This window comes from Mchenga conophoros, linkage group LG7 (assembly GCF_057382185.1).
Source record: "Mchenga conophoros isolate Kocher_MC1m ecotype Shallow Benthic linkage group LG7, M_conophoros_male_GT1.1, whole genome shotgun sequence".
In the NCBI taxonomy this organism is placed as follows: Eukaryota; Metazoa; Chordata; class Actinopteri; order Cichliformes; family Cichlidae; genus Mchenga; species Mchenga conophoros.
In genome coordinates this window covers 25,847,597-25,870,102 of record NC_140532.1, presented here as the reverse complement: position 1 = coordinate 25,870,102, position 22,506 = coordinate 25,847,597, and the positions used below count along the sequence as shown (strand labels likewise).

The window sequence follows — 22,506 nt, the reverse complement described above, 5'->3', positions numbered from 1 at the left end:
TCTTGATTCCCATCCATGTATAGTTCCACAAAGGTTAGACTATTTGTACTGTAGACTTATTGGGTTTCAAATCTTAACCAAACAAGAGATTTCCTTAAAATCAGACTTGGACTTAGAGTTTTGTATTGTCATTGTGCAGTTTCTTGCACAATGAAATTGGGTAGGTGGACCACAAAGGTGCAAAGGTAAGAAGAGAAAACAATACACAACAAGGGGAAAACAAATAAATAAACAAAATAAAATAAAAAGCATACAAGTATACATATATGTGAGTGAAACTACATGGAGTATGCGTAAGAAACATTGAAACAGAAACATTATGGGTCTGTATAAAATGACTAGTGTTAATCAAAGTTAGTAATTTGTAGAAACAGTTTACAGAATTTAATTACCTGGCACAATTTAAAATATACCCTTTCTTTTGTTATGTAAAAACAACATTTAAAATCTGTTGTTGTCTGTGAAGGTTCTCAGTCATCCAGGTCATCGTAGTCAAAGGAGCTTGCAAAGAAAAGCGTCTGGACTTCTTTAAGTTGCTTGAAGACGTTTCACCTTTCATCCGAGAAGCTTCTTCAGTTCTAAGGTCAACTGGTGGAGAGTCCCAGATATAAGCCTAGTGGGAGTAACCCCCCACAGAGGGACAAAAGGACCCCCTGATGATCCTCTAATCGCCTGAGCCAAGGTGTGAAACTGGGTGTGGGTCCCAATCAGCCAGAGTTTCGGGTGTGTTCATTGTGAAACCTGGCCCCACCTTATCATGCGAATTCCTGAGGTCAGATGGCCCAGGATGTGAGTGGGCGTTAAGGCGTCTGGGAAGGGATCTCAAAACTGGATTATAGATGGCAGAGAGTTGGTGTCGTAAACCCCCGCCTCTGTTCAAAGATGGTCGCTCACAGTGGACATAGATGGCTTCTTTCACTCCTCTTTCAAACCATCTGTCCTCTCTGTCCAAAATGTGAACATTGGCATCCTCGAAAGAGTGTCCTTTGTCCTTAAGATGCAGATGGACTGCTGAGTCTTGTCCTGTGGAGGTGGCTCTTCTGTGTTGTGCCATGCGCTTGTGAAGTGGCTGTTTGGTCTCTCCAATGTAGAGGTCTGGGCAATCCTCACTGCACTGTACAGCATACACCACGTTGTTAAGTTTGTGTTTAGGAGTTTTGTCTTTCTATTGTAGCCAACCTTTACACGGAAGAAGTGGAAAGGAAGGCTCTTGGCTCTTTCAAAGGAAGAGTACCCAGCCACTGGTACAGATATGTGGACGACACCTGGGTCAAAATCAAGACACAAGAAGTGGAATCCTTCACTGCGCACATTAACGCTGTGGATAAAAACATCAAGTTCACCAGGGAAGACACAAAGGACAACTGTTTGCCTTTCCTGGACTGCGCCGTGCACATTGAAGAGAACGGCAAACTCAACATCGAAGTTTACCAGAAGCCCACACACACGGACCAGTACCTCCACTTTGACTCCCATCACCCTCTGGAACACAAACTTGGAGTAATTAGGACCCTACACCACCGGGCAGAACATGTTCCCTCTAAGCCTGAAGGAAAAAAGAAGGAACACACACATGTAAAGTAAGCACTCAAAACGTGCGGCTATCCTAAATGGGCGTTCTTAAAGTCAGCAAAGAGGCACAGAAAAGAAGACCAGACACCAGCGAGGGAGGATAAGAAGGACAGACGCAACAACATTGTCATCCCCTATGTAGCCGGCGTATCAGAGAAACTCAGGAGAGTTTTCTCCAAGCATGACATCCCGGTGCATTTCAGACCCAGCAACACGCTCAGACAGAAACTGGTTCACCCGAAAGACAAAACTCCAAAACACAAACTTAACAATGTGGTGTATGCTGTACAGTGCAGCGAGGAATGCTCAGACCTCTACATTGGAGAGACCAAACAGCCACTTCACAAGCGCATGGCACAACACAGAAGAGCCACCTCCACAGGACAAGACTCAGCAGTCCATCTGCATCTTAAGGATAAAGGACACTCTTTCGAGGATGCCAATGTTCACATTTTGGACAGAGAGGACAGATGGTTTGAAAGAGGAGTGAAAGAAGCCATCTATGTCCACTGTGAGCGACCATCTTTGAACAGAGGCGGGGGTTTACGACACCAACTCTCTACCATCTATAATCCAGTTTTGAGATCCCTTCCCAGACGCCTTAACGCCCACTCACATCCTGGGCCATCTGACCTCAGGAATTCGCATGATAAGGTGGGGCCTGGTTTCACAATGAACACACCCGAAACTCTGGCTGATTGGGACCCACACCCAGTTTCACACCTTGGCTCAGGCGATTAGAGGATCATCAGGGGGTTCTTTTGTCCCTCTGTGGGGGGATACTCCCACTAGGTTTATATCTGGGACTCTCCACCATTTGACCTTAGAACTGAAGAAGCTTCTCGGATGAGAGGTGAAACGTCTTCAAGCAACTTAAAGAAGTCCAGACGCTTTTCTTTGCAAAATCTGTTGTTATGAGTAAAGATCTTTGGTGAAACCAGCCATCTGGTCCATACATTTTATCACTTTGATAACTAACCTAAAGGTGGATTTCCTTCTTATTACATTTCCACAAACAAATGACCAAGTTCAAACACTCACATTCTTTGCGTGTCTGGACAGAGACTTTGTCTGCGAGTGGTAGCGGTAGGACAGATTGTTCTCAACCCAGAGGTTCCTCAGCTATCTTCCTCCAGGCAGTAAGGAGGGAACCTGGAACACATCAAGACAGCCCAAAAAGGAGGGAACACTTCAAGGAAGCAGATCATTCAGCTCTGACAAGCTACCACAATTGTTCCACCTATAATTCAAGCACTTGCAAGAGCTTATTTAACGAGGAGACTAACGGGTATTAATTACTCACTGAGGGCTTACTTTGGACCAAAACAAATTGGACCCGCAGAACAAGTAAGTACATAATTAATGAGACTTCATTTACCTGATTAACATGTTTATATTTAAAGTTTGATTGAGAGTTTAGTAGGGATTTATTATAGGGTCAAGTTTGCCAGCAGCTCTGAAATGCTTTCTACTTTAAATATAACTTGGCAAGAGTGTAGTGTTGAATAAATAGAACTCAAATAAAACTGTCATTATGTGGGTTAGGAAACATTTTCTAAGGTCAAGGTTTTTTTTAATAACTGTTAAAACTATGTTAATCCCAGGGATGGTCCTTGCAAAACTACACCCAGTTCACAAAATGCTTTAACACTGTTTGAAATGTAAATAAACACAGAATTTAATGATTTGCAAATCTCATGAACCCATATTTTATTCACAATAAAACAACAAACATATTAAATGTTTGAATTGAGAAGAAACACAATGTTAAAAAAATATTAACTCATTTTAAATTAGATTTTTTGTAAATTGTACTATAAAAAACAATTGGATGAACATTTGAAAACTAATCAGGTTAACCGGCAACAGACTATTGAAATTCATTATCATCAGGATGTCCTAAAAACTCCATGAAAAGCCTGCATTTGATCCAAAATGCTGCATTTGATCCAAAGGCTTAATTTCTTCTTAGGAGAGATGTAGATTTGAGGAATAGATGGTTAAAGAGCACTGACAGGTACTAGCAAGAGAGAGCATATTTCTCTCATACTGGCTTCTCTTTATTGGCTCCCTGTTAAATCCAGAATCAAATTTTAAATCCCTCCCCTCACATACAAAGTGTTTAAATAATCAGGCCTCATCTTACCTTAAAGACCTCATAATACCATTTCACCAAAGTAGAGCACTTCGCTCTGACACTGCAGGCTTACTAGTGGTTCCTAACGCAAGTACACACACACACACACACACACACACACACACACACACACACACACATTAGCCGCTTATCCTAACGCTAACCATCAAAAATGAATGCCTAATCCTAAACCTCAGCCTAAACCTAACCATAACCTAATTGGAAGCCTGACACTAAAACCACCTTTTGAGCCCAAACATTGCCTTCAAACTCGTAGGGATGGGCATTTTATCACCATAGGTGACTGCTAGTATAGTAAAGTAGAAGTAGAATACGAAACCTTTATATAAACAGCAGTCCATTTAACATTTATTTAGTTGTTGCAATCAACTCATTTAAATATTTCAGATCAACACAAACATTTTAATTATATTAAACAAAGGTAACCAAGGTAAATACAAAATACTTTCAAGTGATGATTTCATTTCTTAAGGATAAAAAGATATCCCCCTACAGCCTTTGGCAATTCAGAGTGGAAACATTTTGTTATTATCAATATTTCTTGTAACTTTGTAACTGTTCCAAGTGAATTGAGAACATCAGAGACATTAACTGTACCTACTGAGTAGCTACATTTCTGTTATACAACAAGGGAAGACCAAAGGGAAAGCCAAGCAATTGCTTAGTCAGCTCTTTTTCTTCAGTATATTGAGAACACAACACATCTTCTGCTAAAAAAAGAGCAAGTCATAAGGTTTCACTGCTGTCTGCAAAGCATGGGGAAAAATTAAATCCTGGAGAAATCGCTTTGTGTGAAAAATAATCTTGAGCATTGAATCAATAAGATGCTCTAAAGACTTGCACCCTGCCATTACTTAACCCAACTTCTCTTACATTTACTAACAAGAATATGTATCATTAGTTCATCAAGTTTAATAAAACTAAAATTGAAAATTTGAAGAAAAAAAAAACTTTGTTGATGAAGATTTAGCAAATTTATTGTGTTTGTAACTGTATTTGCAACATTTGTAAATCTTCCAAAAGTTATTATTTTGGAAGATTTTATAAGATGGAATTTTGTTTGGATATATGGTGTTATTAATAAGTGCTCTTATTAATGTAGCTTTATAAAAACTTTTGCTCCTGCAAAAGGAATTTAGTGTCTTTGCATGTGAGGCTAAATACTGAAGTCGTCACTTCGTGAACATGCAGGGGCAAGCCCGTCTTGTTGTCATGCATACAAAAGAAATGTTGGAATGTGGTAAGAACAAGAAAATGTTGGGAAAATTAAGAAATGATTTCATTAATGAAATTCCATCTTTTATACTTTGCCCCTTTTGAAGACAGAAAAAGAGCAATAAGTCTGGCATCAACACAAATCTGTCCAAGCAAGATGAATATCAATATCAGGGCCTCAAACCTAACTGGTGTTTGTTTCCTTTTATGACAGATCTCATTCTTGTTACAAAATGTATGGAGTGAAACTGATCCATGAAACACAGCATTTTTTATTCCTGTTTGTCAGCGCAATGGCCCTGATATCCTCCTGTAGGTCCTTACCAAGGACAGACTACCCTATCCTTCCTGGCCATCACTTCATGTTCACGTGGAATGCTCCAACTGAACTGTGTAACATCCACTTTGGTATGCCCCTTGACCTCTCCTACTTCAGCGTTGTCAGCAGCACCCTGAAAACGGTGACCAACCAAAGCATCTCCATATTTTACATTGACCGCTTTGGCATCTTTCCCTATATTGACGAAGACACTGGAGAAATGCATGATGAAGATTTGCCGCAAATAACAGACATGCAGGACCACTATGACGATGCTGCAGATGACATCAAGCACTATATTCCCACCGATGGACCTGGCCTGGCTGTGCTTGACTTTGAAGAGTGGAGACCGCAGTGGATTCGAAACTGGGGAAGCAAATATATCTACAGAGAGGTTTCAATCGAAAAGGTCAAAAAGAAGAACACTTCACTTTCTGAAGATGAAGCAGAGGAAAGGGCAAAGATTGTGTTTGAAAGAGCAGCCAAGAGGTATTTTGTCCATCCAAATTGGGAAGAAACTGAGGCCAAAAAGACTTTGGGGTTACTACTTGTATCCTGACTGCTATAACTATGACTACAACCAGGACATGGTGGGCTTCACTGGAGAGTGTCCTGATATTGAGAAGCAGAGGAATGAAAATCTTTTGTGGCTCTGAAAAGAGTCCACGGCACTCTTTCCTTCCATCTACCTGGAGTTGGTCCTCAAAGACTCCTGGAAAGCTCGTTTGTTTGTTCGCCATCGCATCCAGGAAGCCATGAGGGTATCAACCCTCCCCCAAAGCACCTATTCAATCCCTATCTATGCCTACATAAGACCTGTGTACAAGGACAGCGTTGATGACTATGTGTCAGAAGTAAGACATCACTGCTCAACACACAGTATTGTATTACCTTGAGAAACAATTTGTGCTCTGTGTGCCTCACCAATCCTTGATGGAATGAAAGGTATCTGCCATCCAACATAGAATTTAGGGATGAACTACTTTCTAAGTACAAGGCTCTCATTCACAGTAAACTTTGTTCACTAACATCTTCCAGCACTATAGCTTAGGCTTCAGGCTATTCAAAAAACTTTTTTTTTCAGGCAGATGTTTTCCTCATCTTTATTCATTCTAATGTCAAAGTAGACAGTGAATCATGGAAAGCTACTTTAGCAGAGCACAGAGTACATGGAAACAAACAATTATGTTTTTTGTTTGTTTGCTTTTGTTTTTTGTTCTTATGTTTCAATTTTTAAAAGCCTTCAAAAGTGAAACCAGTATTAATTGTCCTGAAGCTACATTCTTTGTTATCCTTATCTTTTATTAGAGTTAAAACTTTTATAGTGTATTATTTACTCACTGGATTAAGCTAAAGCTTTAAGGGAACAACAATAAACATGGTTTGTTTACTTAATTTCCTATCAAATCTTCCATTATACTCAGGATTACACCCACGTTCCTGCACTCAGTCTTAAACAATGATTTCATAAAAACCTGTAACAATACATGACATTTAAAAACACACACACAAACACATGTTATCAGGGAATTAGGTAATTGCTACAAAGTATTTAGGGAATAGGCTTGTTTTAGTCTTATACATGAATAATGAGTTTCAACTATCAGTCAACATTACTCTGACTCTTTCTGTTCTGTTTGTGAGTCCTCTTCACACACTGAGGTTAATTATGGAGTTCCACAGGGTTCAGTGCTAGGACCAATTCTGTTTACATTATACATGCTTCCCTTAGGCAGCATCATTAGAAGACATAGCATACATTTTCACTGTTATGCCGATGACACCCAGCTCTATCTGTCCATGAAGCCAGATAGCACACACCAATTAGTTAGACTGCAGGAATGTCTTAAAGACATAAAGACCTGGATGGCCGCTAACTTTCTGCTTCTTAATTCAGATAAAACTGAGGTTATTGTACTCGGCCCTGAAAATCTTAGAAATATGGTATCTAACCAGATTCTTACTCTGGATGGCATTACCTTGGCCTCCAGTAACACTGTGAGGAACCTTGGAGTCATTTTTGACCAGGACATGTCCTTCAACGCACATATTAAACAAATATGTAAGACTGCTTTCTTCCATTTGCGCAACATCTCTAAAATTAGAAATATCCTGTCTCAGAGTGACGCTGAAAAACTAGTTCATGCATTTATTACTTCCAGGCTGGACTACTGTAACTCATTATTATCAGGATGTCCAAAAAACTCGCTGAAAAGCCTTCAACTAATCCAAAATGCTGCAGCAAGAGTCCTGACAGGGACTAGAAAGAGAGAGCATATTTCTCCTGTTTTGGCTTACCTTCATTGGCTTCCTGTTAAATCCAGAATTGAATTCAAAATCCTGCTCCTCACATACAAGGTCTTAAATAATCAGGCCCCATCTTATCTTAATGACCTCGTAGTACCATATCACCCTATTAGAGCACTTCGCTCTCGCTCTGCAGGCCTACTTGTTGTTCCTAGAGTATTTAAAAGTAGAATGGGAGGGAGAGCCTTCAGTTTTCAGGCCCCTCTTCTGTGGAACCAGCTTCCAGTTTGGATTCGGGAGACAGACACTATCTCTACTTTCAAGATTAGGCTTAAAACTTTCCTTTTTGCTAAAGCATATAGTTAGGGCTGGATCAGGTGACCCTGAATCCTCCCTTAGTTATGCTGCAATAGACTTAGGCTGCCGGGGGATTCCCATGATGCATTGAGTTTTTCCTTTCCAGTCACCTTTCTCACTCACTATGTATTAACAGACCTCTCTGCACTGAATCATATCTGTTATTAACCTCTGTCTCTCTTCCACAGCATGTCTTTTATCCTGTCTTCCTTCTCTCACCCCAACCGGTCGCAGCAGATGGCCGCCCCTCCCTGAGCCTGGTTCTGCCGGAGGTTTCTTCCTGTTAAAAGGGAGTTTTTCCTTCCCACTGTCGCCAAAGTGCTTGCTCATAGGGGGTCATATGATTGTTGGGTTTTTCTCTGTATCTATGAAGCGCCTTGAGGCGACTTTTGTTGTGATTTGGCGCTATGTAAATAAAATTGAATTTAATTGAATTGAAAATTGAATTGTGCAGTTTGATCTGGTTAACACCACTGTAGAAGCTGCTGCTCTGGGTGCTGCTGGCGTCATATCTTGGGGAGACATGAATGTCACAGACACAGAGGTAGATTGTACTTTTGATAGGAAATTGGTTGCTTTTAGGTATCTTTCATGCAAGACTTCAATCATAACATTTTAATCAAATGTTCCAATATCCCACAACCCTGCAGGACTCTTGCTTTGATGCACAACATCACTTGGAGCAGGTTATAAACAGGTACATTGTGAATGTTTCCACTGCAACACGCCTCTGTGGTGATGCACTTTGCCAGGGCCAAGGTCGCTGTATAAGGAAGCACTGGGATGCAATGGCGTGTCCAGCGGGGTGGCCTGGGGGGGCACAGGCCACCCCCCAAACCAGACTGGCCACCCCAGGTGTCACCCCAAAGGCAAAACAATAAAATTCAATCAAATATCAAATGTCCGATTATGTTTTCACGGTGACGCTCAGATATCCGAGTGTAAGTGAATGCAGCATCGCTTCTGCGCTATGCGCATCACGTTAGCAAAGGTAGGAGAGCCAAGCGCGAAAGACGGCACTGCAGGAAACAATTTTTCGGTGAAAGAAAATGAGGACAGAATAAATGTCCCGGTAAGTAATATCAAGTGTGTTGAATTTAGTAAACTTCGGTGAAATTAGAATACCAAGGAAAAAAATAACACTTAAAGAATTATTGCAGCTGTGGAATATTTCAGACAGTATGCTACTGAGGGCAGCTAACATAAGAGTTATGCGTTATAAGATATAATCTAAGTCGTAACATTGCTGTATGGAGCTGCAGATTTGGTTGCAGGTTAACATAGCTGGACTGGCCATCGGGCATACCGGGCATATCCCCAGTGACTTATTTTTTTTGTAATGGCATGAACAATGAGAGGTGGTGGATTAGCCAGATGCAGGTCGATGTGTAGAAATAACTCCGTTGTTTGGTGGTGGCTATGACGGGGCTTCCACAGAGGCAACAGGTGGATGAGGGAAGGGGAGGCAGGAGGAGAGACCCGAAGCAGCCGCCAGTCCGAGTGTCAGGTGAACTGAACTTCAGGTAAGAAGTTATGACCTGCAGTCTATCTGGGTCAGATATGAACTAAGTTTAGGTGGAGTTTATTTTCATGTTGCTGACTTTCTACTGTCAGTTGCAATAACTCATACTGCGTTCTAGCCAGTTTGACGGAGTTTTTATACAGCTGGGTGGGTGCTATGATGTTACTGATAGTGAACTTTATTTTATTCATAAGGTTAGTAGAGTTGCCAACGGCTCCTTAAAAATGGAATGGTCCCTCATTCAGAGAAAATATTACACGTTTCGTATTGAGCTGAGAAGAGACGCAGTTTGTCCCGAACTTTAGCTAGAATGGAAAAAAGACACAAAGCTGGATTTATTCTGTCCTTACGCTGCACAGCTGCCTCTTCTTCTCTCATTCTCTCCCCCTCCCTCTCCTGTTGCTACTTCAATCATGAAACTGATCAATGATCAGCTGATCGGCTTTTCTCTCTTGTTTGTTTATCGCCCACTTTGCGCCAGAAAGAGGAAACCAGCGGATATTGCGCTAAACAACAGCAGCACGTTTAAGCTTGATCAGCTGTTGTTAGAATGTATTTAATATTAATTTCTAGTATCAGCTGATGTTTGCTGGAGCCACAGCTGTAAAGCTGCTGGTCATGATGTCTGTTTAGATATGTGGTGAGAGGGAAACATGAAGATGAAACCAGGAGATGTCCTTACTGAACCATCAGAGCTGAACAGGTGATGGAGAAACAGGTTTACCTTTTAGGTGACATGAATGAGTTGAAGGGAAGTTATGAACTGTTTCTGAGAGACAAATAACACCAGGATCCTTTTTTATGTAGCTGACAGCTGGTAACTGTGCAGGGGCGGGTCTAGCAAAGTTTTGCCAGGGGGCCAGGTAGGGCATTAACAGGGAAAGGTGGGCACAAAGAAATACTTTTCTTTCTTATTCTCATTTAAAATACCTAGTTTTTATTAAATAATTATCTAAATCTTACAACCAAAGTTTTTATCTGACGTAAAATGTATAGAAATCATACATATACCAACAAGACTGTACATCACTGTCACAACAGCATTTGTTTTCATTCAAAGGCTTTATGGCTTTAATACCTGGTGGGCCGGTCTGTAGTAAAAATGCCCAATTTTTTTGTCCCAGTCCAGCCCTGCAGGTTAATACTGGCAGTGTCACCATGCCAGCTGACTGTATTTTATCATCAGCCAGTGTTGTTCTTTATCAATATTACCAAAGTTTACCATAAGGCAGCATAGAAAGTATTTACTTGCTTTCAGGTTTTATTCAAATGTTAGTCTTTTCATTTGTTTCCCCACTTTTTTCCTGTTTCAAAATCAAACACCAGTTTGTGAGAAGATTATCTTCTTTTTTTAACAGGCAGATAAAGTTTTGCATTGGCTAATTTGTCAATTGTTTGTTACAAATGTTCGTATTTTAATTTTCAAAAATGTTTTTGCCCAAAACATATGTGCACTATATGTCAGTAAAAATACTATGCAAATATTGCTGTCCTTGAATGCTGAGTAAGCACTGACAAAGCACTGATTGTATCTCTTGTACTTTATCAACGCAGTATCTAAAAACTTTGCACCGTAGTGGTTAAAATCTCATTCTAATAAGAGTTAAAAGTGCATTTGGTTATTAGGTTTATAGGATTATTGAATTATGGTTAAGGGTTGGTAGAATTTTTTTTTTAAACATTATCTGCCAATTACATCTGCCACCCTTCTCCAAATCTGTGCCCCTACCTGGCCCCCCCAACAAAAATTTTCTAGACACGCCACTGCTGGGATGATGACGTGTTCCTTCATCTGCACTCATGTCACTACCAGATCAAGCAGCAACACCGGGGTGGACCTTTGACTGTGAGCGGTGGTCTCTCACAAGATGACATCAACTTGTTCGACAAAAACTTTGACTGCATGTGCTATACTGAAAAGCCATGCCGGTCGGTCATTACGCTCAATGTCATTCACGACGCAGTCATCAACACAAGGAACCGCACTGCTGATAGGACACACTCCATCCTCCATGTACATTTATATTTGTGTGTCTTGGTGTGGGTGTTTGTGAGTGAGTAAGTGAGTGTGTTTGCCTTTGCCTCCGGTGGATAGACGATCATAAGTTTGTTTAAAGGAACTTTTTATTTCATTTCAACAGCCTTCTTTCATAAAATATGTCTAAACTAAAAAAGGGTTAAAATGGACTTAACCTGTGTTTTTGTGATTACCTGTCAATTATAAACCGATAATTGACATCAAAGATCAGAAAGAACTGGGTATATCCTGTGCCATGTTCCATAATGGCTCTTATCGTACCACAAGAGGTCACCACAGTAGGAGTTTTTACCAGCACAAAATTCACAACCAAATACTGCCTTATGCTATTATTATTAGGCATTTACACAATAAAAGCCTCCCAAAATTTAATCAATAAAAAATGCAACATTGTGATGCTAAAATTAACAACCTCAGGCCCTGCTACTGGCCCTCGCATTGGCTCTTATCTGCTGTGGTACTTAAAGCCAGCTGGTTAATAAAATAACTATGATAACAATTATCAGCTGCAACTAACATAATTTCTTTGTCACTGTACTAGTGAGTAGTGAATATAACATGCTTAGCATTAGGATTTTTGAACAATTTAGTGGCAGGTGTGTTTTAATAACAGACACAGGTGGTGCTCTTTCTATGACACCAACTTAAGCAACCCCCTTTTCTATCTGAAAAAAGAACATCATTTTATTTCCAAATCAAAATTTTTTGCACCTCTTAAAAAGATATGCATTACAAACAACTGGAATAAGCAAGACATTCAACTGAATTTTAATGAGGTCCAGAAAGGGCATTTTTCTTGCACTGAAAAATAAAGTTGCATGCAAAAATACGCATGCTAAAAATTCTACAATTCCATAAATGTTTCTGCCATAAAAAACAGAAAGAATTACTACTGTGGTATTTCAACCCTAAGTGTTAGAAAAGATGATCACTTATAATAGTGGGAGATTTGAGTTAAAAGTGCTCATATTTTACAGGAAAAGTTTAACTGGGATGCAGAGTGGAAGACTATTACCACACTCACATCCACATGTTAAACACAGGGCTACAGCTGGTTAGATTAGCTTACCATAAAGACTGGAAATAAGTGGAGACTAACCTGCCTCAATACAATGATTCAAAACGTTAAAGTGACAACAGGATGCATTGTCCGCTGTAAAAATGTGCTGTATTGTGGTATGTGCAGAGTGCAGTACTGAGACATTCACTCATTGTTTAGTTGTGTGAATAACTGAATTCCAGGGCACAGTGACATTTTATGTTAGAACACATGTTTGGCTTCTGTTCACGTCCTCTCATCTATATTCAGGAGTGGTCAGCATTCAGAAGAATTCAGTATCTGCCTGCCTGTTGTGGGCTGCATGAATATTTTATGTCTGGGTTCTCTTCCTGGTTTCTGCTGTGATTTAAAAGTTTAGCAACCATTTGAAATTCCGAGCTTTTTCCTTCTTTGTTTTGCTTTGTTTTTTTCTTTGATTCTTACACAGTTAATTAGAATGTGATCAGAAGTAAACTGCTGTAGAAAAACAATAGGCACTACTTTTTTATTACTTAGATTCAGATGAAATTACATAAAACAATACTGTCATCAGTCATCATACTTATCGGTGATTTGCATATCACCTTAATGTTGCAGCTAGATTATACACTGCTGGTTAGCTTTATATATAAAAATACATCTCATAGTTTTACTAAATTTGGATTTAAAGACTGTAAAAAAAAAAGAAAAAAGAAAAAAGAAAAAGGAACAACTAAACCAGGGGTCCTGTTCTCCTCTTCACTGGTATCTCGGCACTGGTGTACTTATCTTACAGGTGCGTCTTTAACATTTGAACTAGAGTTCCTTAACAGCTGACAGACATTAATGATCAAAAACATAATACTGAATCACAGTGTAACAGCTGTCCTCTGAAATCTAGCTAAGTGACCTTACAATTACATGCACAGACATAATCAAAGGATTGGGTACATAACTACTTTGCAGCTTTGTGCAGTGATTTACACAGTCAGACAAATTCTGCGACTATTGTAGTCATTTTAAAAAGTAAACAAATACATCCAACACTGTTAACTAAACCTCAGCATAGGGTTAGGTGTAGAGGGGAAAGTTGAACAAGACAGATGAACATAATTTCGTCACTCTTTGGTGATACTATTTCCACCGTGAGGCCTCACTGTACATGTATAAACTGTCAAAAAAGAACTGATCCACAGTCTCTTCCTGGTAGAGCAGTCACCCTTTGTGCTTTGGCAGTCTGGTCCCAGCCTGGCCCAGCTTGGCTCAGCTCAGCTGCCTGTATAATCTGTTCTGTCAGATGGAAACTGTCGTCCGGGGGTAATAAGAGCTTTATTGTCCTGATTCTTCTGCTTTGTTAGGGATTGCAGAGCATTTCTAGGTCACTGGCTGTGACTGAATGTTCTGCTGACCATACTGATGCTTCACTGAGGAAACGCACTCGCTTCCCATGCTGATCCTACCCCACCCTTTCACCCAGCACTTTTGGGGGAACACAATTAGAAATCCAGGTTCTGCAGCCAGATTGCAATTTACCAAAGGATCACAGCTTCTGTTTTCTGTCAGAGCAGATATATTATGGATACTGACGCACAATTAATAGGCTCTTTCATTGTGATAATTGGGCAGAAAGGCCCCATGATCATTTCCCCCACTTTTCTCCTCGTAATTATCTTCTTTCACCCTGTTCTCTTTCAGATAGGTTAAGCACACATTAATGTTCCCACGTTAGATTTGGATGCTACAACCAGAGGTATCAGTTATTCCTGATGATCGTAAGCTATTTAGCAGTATCTTGCATGTAAAAATGTGAACCTAATATATAACACTGAAACTGTAGCTAAATGAAATGTTTTTGTTAAAAACTGGAGCCAAAGTTCAGCTAAAAGATTACAAATTGTGTTGCAGTGGTCACTAAGTCAGATTAGGCAATTATCAAGTCATAAAATTTTGGCTGTTCCTGACTGAGACCCAAAAAGTTACCTGTCTTTCACAAGGTATGAGGTCCTATAGGAGGCTGTGATAAAAACTGATGCAGTTTTTATGCAGTTTGTGTGGTACAGACTGTGTGATATTATTTGATTTCACAGATCAGTCTAGCTGTCAAGATTAATGCTCTTTTGATTTGTTAAAGCAAGCAACAACCTGCAGGCTCCCAAAATGAGTCATTCTCCATAGACTTGGATGTCAAAATGTCATCTTTACTACGTTTGTGGTCTTATGTGGTATTTTTTTCACTCTCGGTCTGAAAGTCTCCATTTTTTTCTTTCTTTCGCAATCCCAGAAGCCCATTCTGCCTTGATTAGTGCACATAATCTCACTATTGTGACACCTCTAGCTAAACTCTTCCCAGGCGTCTGCTATAACCAGCTTTGTTGAAGCATGTACCAAACATGCTGCTAGGAAGGAATTATGCAAATGTGTTCCATGGGAAAAAACATACCAAAAGAAAGCCTGCCAATAAGGCATATCAGGCAGTGGGAGAAAGTCTCTTTGGCCTTTGCAACTTTGCAAATGTTTTACATATGAAGCAAAAGCTTTAATACTCCAAAGGAAAGAGGAAGCCCCGGAAAGCATAACATGGTCTCTCTTTGTGTATTGTCATTCAAAGCAGCAAGTGGTCCTGAGGAAATAATGAAACAACTAGATTTAACACAGCCTAAAACAAGAATTCAGATTGTTGAACAAAACACCGTCTGCATACATATTTCAGTGTCCAGAAAATATTCCTTTTAGCACGATTAGTGTAACCAACAGGTTCTTATGATAAGAGCATGGTGGAACCTGGGCTATTAGTGTTAATGTACAAAACAAATACAGTTAAACATTCATCGATCCATCCATTCATTCTCTTCTACTTATCCAATTCAGGGTCGTGGTGGGGCAAGAGCCATGCCATAGGGAATGAGGTAGGGTACACCCTGGGCAAGTTGTTAGGCAGTTGCAGGGCCAACAGAGAGAGAGCGAAAGGCATTGATACATACATTCACACCTAAGAGCAATTTAGAATTAACATACTGTAATCCTTAGATCAGACCTTCCCAAAGTGTGGGGCCCGCCCCCTAGGGGGGGCACAGAGCCATGGCAGGGGGGGCGCGGGATGAAAAGGGGGGGAGAAAAAAACAAAACGCTTGGACACTGCTAGCACGGGTGCCTACAGAAACACAAAGCAGGAGATGAAGCATCGCTGAATATGTTTCCAAACCAACTTCATTGTAAGCCAAAGACTAGAAAATATGGTGAAGCATATCTTCCCTTTGGCTTCACCTGCACAAGTGCCAAGGTAGGTCTCCCCTGCAGAATTGGTTTTCCCTTCGTCGGGAGCAGCGCTGGGCTCTTCAAATCACGGACAAACAGTATCCCACATTCTTGATTTTTAGTTCACAAACACTTGTTGTAATGACTAAACTACTCCTGACATTTTGGAGATATACATAGTATACTATACTTTATACAGTAAAGTTACAGCTGGATACAAATAATATCAGGCTGATCCTGCCACGATTTATTCCTCCGGTTCAAATCACAGACAAACAGTATCCCACGGTTGTTTATGTTTTTAAACCCATTTTGCACAGAGAGGCATTTTTTTGAAAAATGTATTGATAGCAATGTTGAATATTATTACACAGGAAAAAAAACAACTACACGTAAAATAATTTCACCGTGACGCCTCTGCCTTTGTAAATGGAGGGACAGTAATTGCTTGTGTATATGTAAGCGTGTAAAACCTGCAGATAGTCAGATTAACAGTATTTTGTCTCTATCTGCCATTCTGCAATTCATCTCATGTAAACAGTAACGTGGCGCACAGCGTGACGTGAAAAAAGGCACATACCTTTGACGTTGCGTGACGAACTCTGTATTCCTCGTCCACACGTAAACGCAAAAAAGGAGTTTTAAAAAATCTCAGTTTTCGGTGATTCGAAACGTCGTTTACGTGTGGACGAAACAGCTGCGTTTTCAAAAATACCAGTGTAGGTGCAGACGTTAGCGTAAAAGAGTTAGTAGTTTATTTTATTACGACATGTAATTTATTGCTGATTACTTGTATTTGCTTAATTGTTTACTAAATGTTTGAGGTGTGAAATAAACCGCAATGGAGCAAAATATGGGTGTGTGTGGTTGGAGGATGTGTGCGCGCGTGCGTGCGGGGGGGGGGGGGGGGGGCAACACTTTTCTTGTAAAACAAAGGGGGGCCCAGCAAAGAAAGTTTGGGAACCACTGCCTTAGATGCATGCTAGCATTGGGTGGTTCATTTTTAGCATTTAGCACTACTATGTTTTCCACTGTCTAACAGAGGTGCTTGTTATGTTCATATTCACAATCACTGTTGATGTTTCCCAGTTATCACATTAACTTTGGCTAAAGGAACTTTTAACTGGACTTTAATTTAAAAGGGCCTTTTGTATTGTGTTTTCCTATTTCTCTTGACAAGTGAAAAACATCTGCAATTCATGAACTCTCTGGTTCCACAAACATCAGTTTGAGGCGAAATCCTGAAACATGTCTTTTATAGCATCCCTGGAAATTCAAAATTTTCACATCTTGAAGTTTCTCTTCTTTGTCTCTTTGTTCTCTGGATGTGGAAGCCAGCAGCAGACTGTGCCAATAAGTTTCACATCAGTCAGCAGACTTATAGTTTTTTGTCTTTAGGAGTTTGTTAGCTTAGCTTAGCTCATAACAACTTGCTAGCAGCATGGCCTCTTCACCTGCCGCTCCTTCTGATCATTGTGTTGGTTTGTTTGTTTAGTTACTCTTAGACTCCTTTAGTAATAACAATACTTGTAACAAATGTAGCCTGTTTGCAGCTCTGGAGGCCAGGATCACTGAATTGGAGACCCAGCTTCACACCCTTGAAAATCCCATAGCTAGCCAGACCCCTGTAGCCAGCTCAGCTAGAGGCAGCATAGCCCCCGTTAACTCTCCCATGGTAGATGCCACCCACCACTTTAATCACACTCTAGATCTTGTTCTAACATATGGCATTTTAACATTTAACAGTATTTCCTGAAAACTCTCTTTTATCTGATCATTTCTTAATACATTTAAATTTACAATAATGGCAACAGCAGTGGGGAAAAGACTTCATCACAGTGGATGTCTTTCTGAAAGTGCTGCAATTAAGTTTATTTTATTATTATTAAGTTTATTTTATGCCCATTTTGTTAATAATTTTACTTCTTCACTACCTACGACTCTGAATACTGTAGCTCCTGTGAAAAAGAAAGCAATGGAAGTACTTGACTCCCTGGTATAATTCTCAAATGCACACCTTTAAAAAGTCAAAGCTCTGTTGAGCCAAGCATTCCTTTAACATTAACTATTAACAACTTCATGAATTTCTTCACAAATAAAATTTTAACCACTAGAGAAAAAAAATACTCATGGCCATCTCCAGATATAACATTATGTACAGCTACTTTCAATACCATTGATATTTATTCAGGTCTGTTAGAGCAAATTCAGTTGCTTGTATGCATGAAGCCAGGGTGATGGGTACACATAAAATCACCTGTGTAAATGAAGTAAAGAGCAGAGCCAGTCATTAGATACATTTGAACATTGCTATCTAAATAGATTAGGGAGATTTTAACTGCATTGTGTTTGCTCTATAACCAAGACAAAAAAAAAAAAAAACAGAAACATGGAACTGGCAATTTGCATTAAGGAACTTCATGTTTTTTCATAGTTTTTTATGATAGTTAGCTTTATGGCTGTTTTGCTTAAGACCACCAAACTTCTTGTGTTTTGCAAAATCCTGGATAAGTAGTTTGGTTACTTTGGAAGCCTGGCTCCCCTCCACCAGTCAGAGGCAGCAGTTCCAGCCCTCCGGGGATATCTTTCTTATCCCAGAAAACAGCCCTGGGAGCAATTGGGAGAAGGTCAGTGAGCAGCTTGTTCAATACTGAAGCCTGTGTACCCATCACCCCTTTGTTTCTGAATGAATGGTGCTGTCTAGTTACTGAAGCAGCAACAGGGGCTGCCAGCTTCATTTACAAAAGCCTTAAACATGCACATTTTGTGCCAGAGAACAAATCAAAGGCAAACTGATGATTAGAGAAGAATTTGGTTTACATGAAAAGAGCCTCATCAGGATCATTCTGCTATGAACACAATTAAACAAGAATGTTATGCCATTAGCAGAGGACACAAATGCTATAAATACAAATTCACTGTTAATTGAAATGATGAGATGAAAGTAAAGATTTTTAAGAAAAAAAAACAACTTTTGGGCCAACAATGAACCACTGAATCATAATGAAATAGTTCACATTTACTAAGTTTGGTGAGCCCCACATTTTCCTTTTAGTTTCACCATCAGGTTAATATCCATACTTCCCAATGCTTGAGTTCATATGAGAATAGATCTAAAATGATCCCATGTTGGAATACAGCTAATCAACAGACTTTATATAAGATTGACATACATTTTTGGTCTGAAAAATGAAGCCAATGTGCAAGTGCTCTAAACCTTCTTTCCAATGGCCATCAGATTCTATCAAAGTAAACTAATGAGTACAAAGTCTCAAATGCTTTTTTCAAGCCTTATGAAATAAAGTTTGCATAAAAAGTAAGGAAATTTGTGTGATTTTTGTTTTAACAATGTTTCTGTCATGATCCCTCTGTTCTCCCTGTATTTCTGCCAAAGTTTGTTTTCCTCTGCCTCTGTTTTTATATCTGTTCTCTGCTTTTTCAGATTCCCACTCTTGGCTCCACACATCTGACAGTAATCAACCAATTGCGGCCCATGAGCTCGTCAGAGGCCCCTAGAGAGATAGTTACATGGTGAAACTGTAACTGTTTAACTGTGAATGAGCACAAGCGCGCTCATCCACACAGGTGTTCACTGACACACTATCTTCCTTGGCTGCTGCCTCTAAGCATGTTGTTGTTACCGCATTGTTGGTCTTGTGTGCCACTCAGTACTGTTCAGTATTTGTTACTTAAGGTTATTCATCCTTATCTCGGTTGTTGCTGTGGTTTTCCTAGTGTGTTGTTCCTTTTTGCTTGTTTTCTTTTTTTTTCCCAGCAGGAAAAAAAGCAGATTTTTAGTGTCTTTTCTCTCTTTCCCTCTTCTCTTCTGTTGATCTTTCCCTCTCCTTTTCTTGAACTTTCGCTTTCCTGTACCCTGGTCCTGTCTGTTCCGCTTGAAATTCCTTAAAAGCTAAATATTTATTTATTTAAATAAATAAATAGTAAAGATCAATCAAGTGAACTACTATGACAAAACCGTAATGATCCACTTGGGAAAATAAAATCTGGCATTTTTATTGGCCTTGAGACAATAATTCTAATTTCTACTGTGCCGAACGGGACAGGCAACAACTGAAAAAAATAAGAGGGACCTAAAATCTGTAGGCCCTGCCTCCCATTCTACTTTTAAATACTCTTGGAACAACAAGTCAGCCCGCAGTCTGAAAACTTAGTGCTCTAATGGGGTGATATGGTACCACGAGGTCATTAAGATAAGATGGGGCCTGATTATTTAAGACCTTGTATGTGAGGAGCAGGATTTTGAATTCATGCTGGATTTAACGCAGAGTCAATGAAGAGAAACCAATACAGGAGAAATCTGCTCTCTCTTTCTAGTCCCTGTCAGTCCTCTTGCTGCGGGATTTTGGTTTAACTGAAGGCTTTTCAGGGAGTTTTTAGGACATCCTGATAATAATGAATTCCAGTAGTCCAGCCTGGAAGTAATAAATGCATGAACTAGTTTTTCAGCGTCACTCTGAGACAGGATATTTCTAATTTTAGAGATACTGCACAAAGTGAAGAAAGCAGTCCTACATATTTGTTTAATATGTGCACTGAAGGATATATCCTATTCACAAATGACTCCAAGGTTCCTCACAGTGTTACCGGAGGCCAAGGTAATGCCATCCAAAGTATGTATAATGTAAACAGAACTGGTCCTATAGCACCGAACCCTGTGGAACACCATAATTAACCTAGAGCATGCTCTAATTGTTGTAATAAAATGTTATTGAGAACAGTATCAAACGCTGCACTGAGGTCTAGCAGGACAAGCACAGAGATGAGTCCACTGTCAGAGGTTTTTAAGAAGATCATTTGTAACCTTCACTAAAGCTGTTTCTGTGCTGTGATGAGCTCTGAAACATGACTGAAACTCTTCCAATAAGCCATTCCTCTACAGATGATCTGTTAATTGTTTTTCTGATCACTCTTTTAAGAATTTTTGAGATAAAAGCAAAGTTGGAGATTAGCCTATAATTAACTAAGACATCTGGATCAAGTCATGGCTTTTAAAGTAACGGTTTAATAACTGTAAGCTTGAAGGCCTGTGGTACATAGCTGATTAATAGAGATAGGTTGTTCATATTTAAGATTGAAATATTAATTAATGGTAGGACTTCTTTGTGAGTCCAGCATTACTCACAAGTATTAATGATTGTAGTGAGGCCTACTGTAACTTACAGGTAACCTGCATTACACAGTATTTACACTTGAAACAGCACTTACGCTAAAATATTTATGTAAACATAAAAACTTTTGTTTTATAGCCTAAAACAGCCTAAATAAAATGAGTAACAGGAGTGCCACTGCCTCCATGTTAATACATTTAACCTGCTACTTCAGTGCAACACAGAGAGTGGTATTTTTCCTGAAATGAAGAAGTCATTTATGTTAACAATAAGGAGCATTTTGATTGGTGTAAATACGGCCTAAATGTGAAAACATCTTTCAGCCCATGTCAAGAAACACCTCTGTATAAGCTCATCATCATCTTCAGTGCTGCAATCAGCAGTGTACGTGTTGGAACATATTTTCTTTTTTGAAGTTTTACTGATGTGTTTAGATTTGTTTTCATAGGCACGAACAAGGAAAGTGACTTTGAAATCAGTGCCTTCAAAGCATTGTGCAGTTTTACAACAGTACTTACACTGCCTGGTAAGGGGAACTGCTTAAAGGACAAAAGCAAAGTAAAAAAAAAAGTCTTGGGGTGCACTTTAATTTAATTAAAATATTAATTAGAAACATGTATTAACAAAATTAAATTAAGAGTAAGAACTTCACTAGAAGAAGAAACTGCCTACAGTCTTTTGTTTACTGACTGCACTGTTTCAGGACAAAAAGACCATCAGCAACAACTTATTGTCTTAGCATAAATGAGGCTAGATGTGCAGTTTGTAGCACTGTAACACTATTCACTGTGCCGGCCCAGCTGAGAGACAAACTCCCTAACACAAAGCATGGACAATGGCGTGCTCTGTCCACGTTAGTTGCATGGTGACGATGATGACTAAATTATGGTGAGAGAAAAAACAGCTGAGGGTTGTGCTGAATGTGATGCAGCAAATAAACTATCAGAGCAGTTTTTTGAGGGAAAAAAAACTTTCATAATAAATTATATTTCTGATTTGACTTTTCAGTTCTGTCTGCTTTCTGTTCATGTTTTAAGGAGGTTCAACTGTTAACTGGACTGATTGCAATTCTGAGTAAACGAGTTCAATTTGAACTGCAGCAACAATAGTAGCTGTGTGCTCTGGATGTATGGCAATGACGTCTCACACTCTACTTCTATCCTTCACTTAGAAATGTTTTCTTGTCCTCCAAGTGTTAAAGCTCTACGAACAGCTAAACTTTGACAAAAGTCTAATCTTGTCAATCTTTTGCAGCATCGCACTATCAGCGAATCCCTGAGCTCCTGCAGTGATATATTATTAAAATGCCTGTAAAGAGCAACGTGCTCATACAGTCATATCTTAAGTCAGTTAGGTGCACATTAAGCCAGACTACACTTTGGTTGCATTTTGGCACCTCTCGATCTTTGTTGCGCAGCCCGGTTGACCAAGCCACATCACTACCTGGCATCACTACATTTAAATGTGCCAATAACTTGACTGAACTCAGGCTCATAGCAGCTAAGTACCATTCTAGGAACTAGTCTCTGGAAATCTGCAAGATGAGATTAATTTCTCAGTAGTGAATTTTGGTACAAATTTTTTTAACTCATCAAAAGAAACATCAAATCCAAAGGAGTATGCTACAGCCAACCTCAACTTTGTGAAACAAAAATCATGTTTGAAAAATGTTACCA

General features: G+C 39.5%; 1 protein-coding gene across 1 annotated transcript; it reads left to right on the top strand.

Annotated features, from left to right (window-relative positions):
- The first annotated feature begins 5,166 nt into the window (after positions 1 to 5,166).
- Positions 5,167 to 19,236, top strand: LOC146570218 (hyaluronidase-like). Its single transcript, XM_085279418.1, is given in 6 exon segments — positions 5,167 to 5,759; positions 5,761 to 6,118; positions 8,323 to 8,412; positions 8,519 to 8,646; positions 11,158 to 11,404; positions 19,144 to 19,236. Coding segments are annotated over 6 exon segments (1,497 nt in total). The 5' UTR covers positions 5,167 to 5,178.
- The last annotated feature ends 3,270 nt before the right edge of the window (positions 19,237 to 22,506 follow it).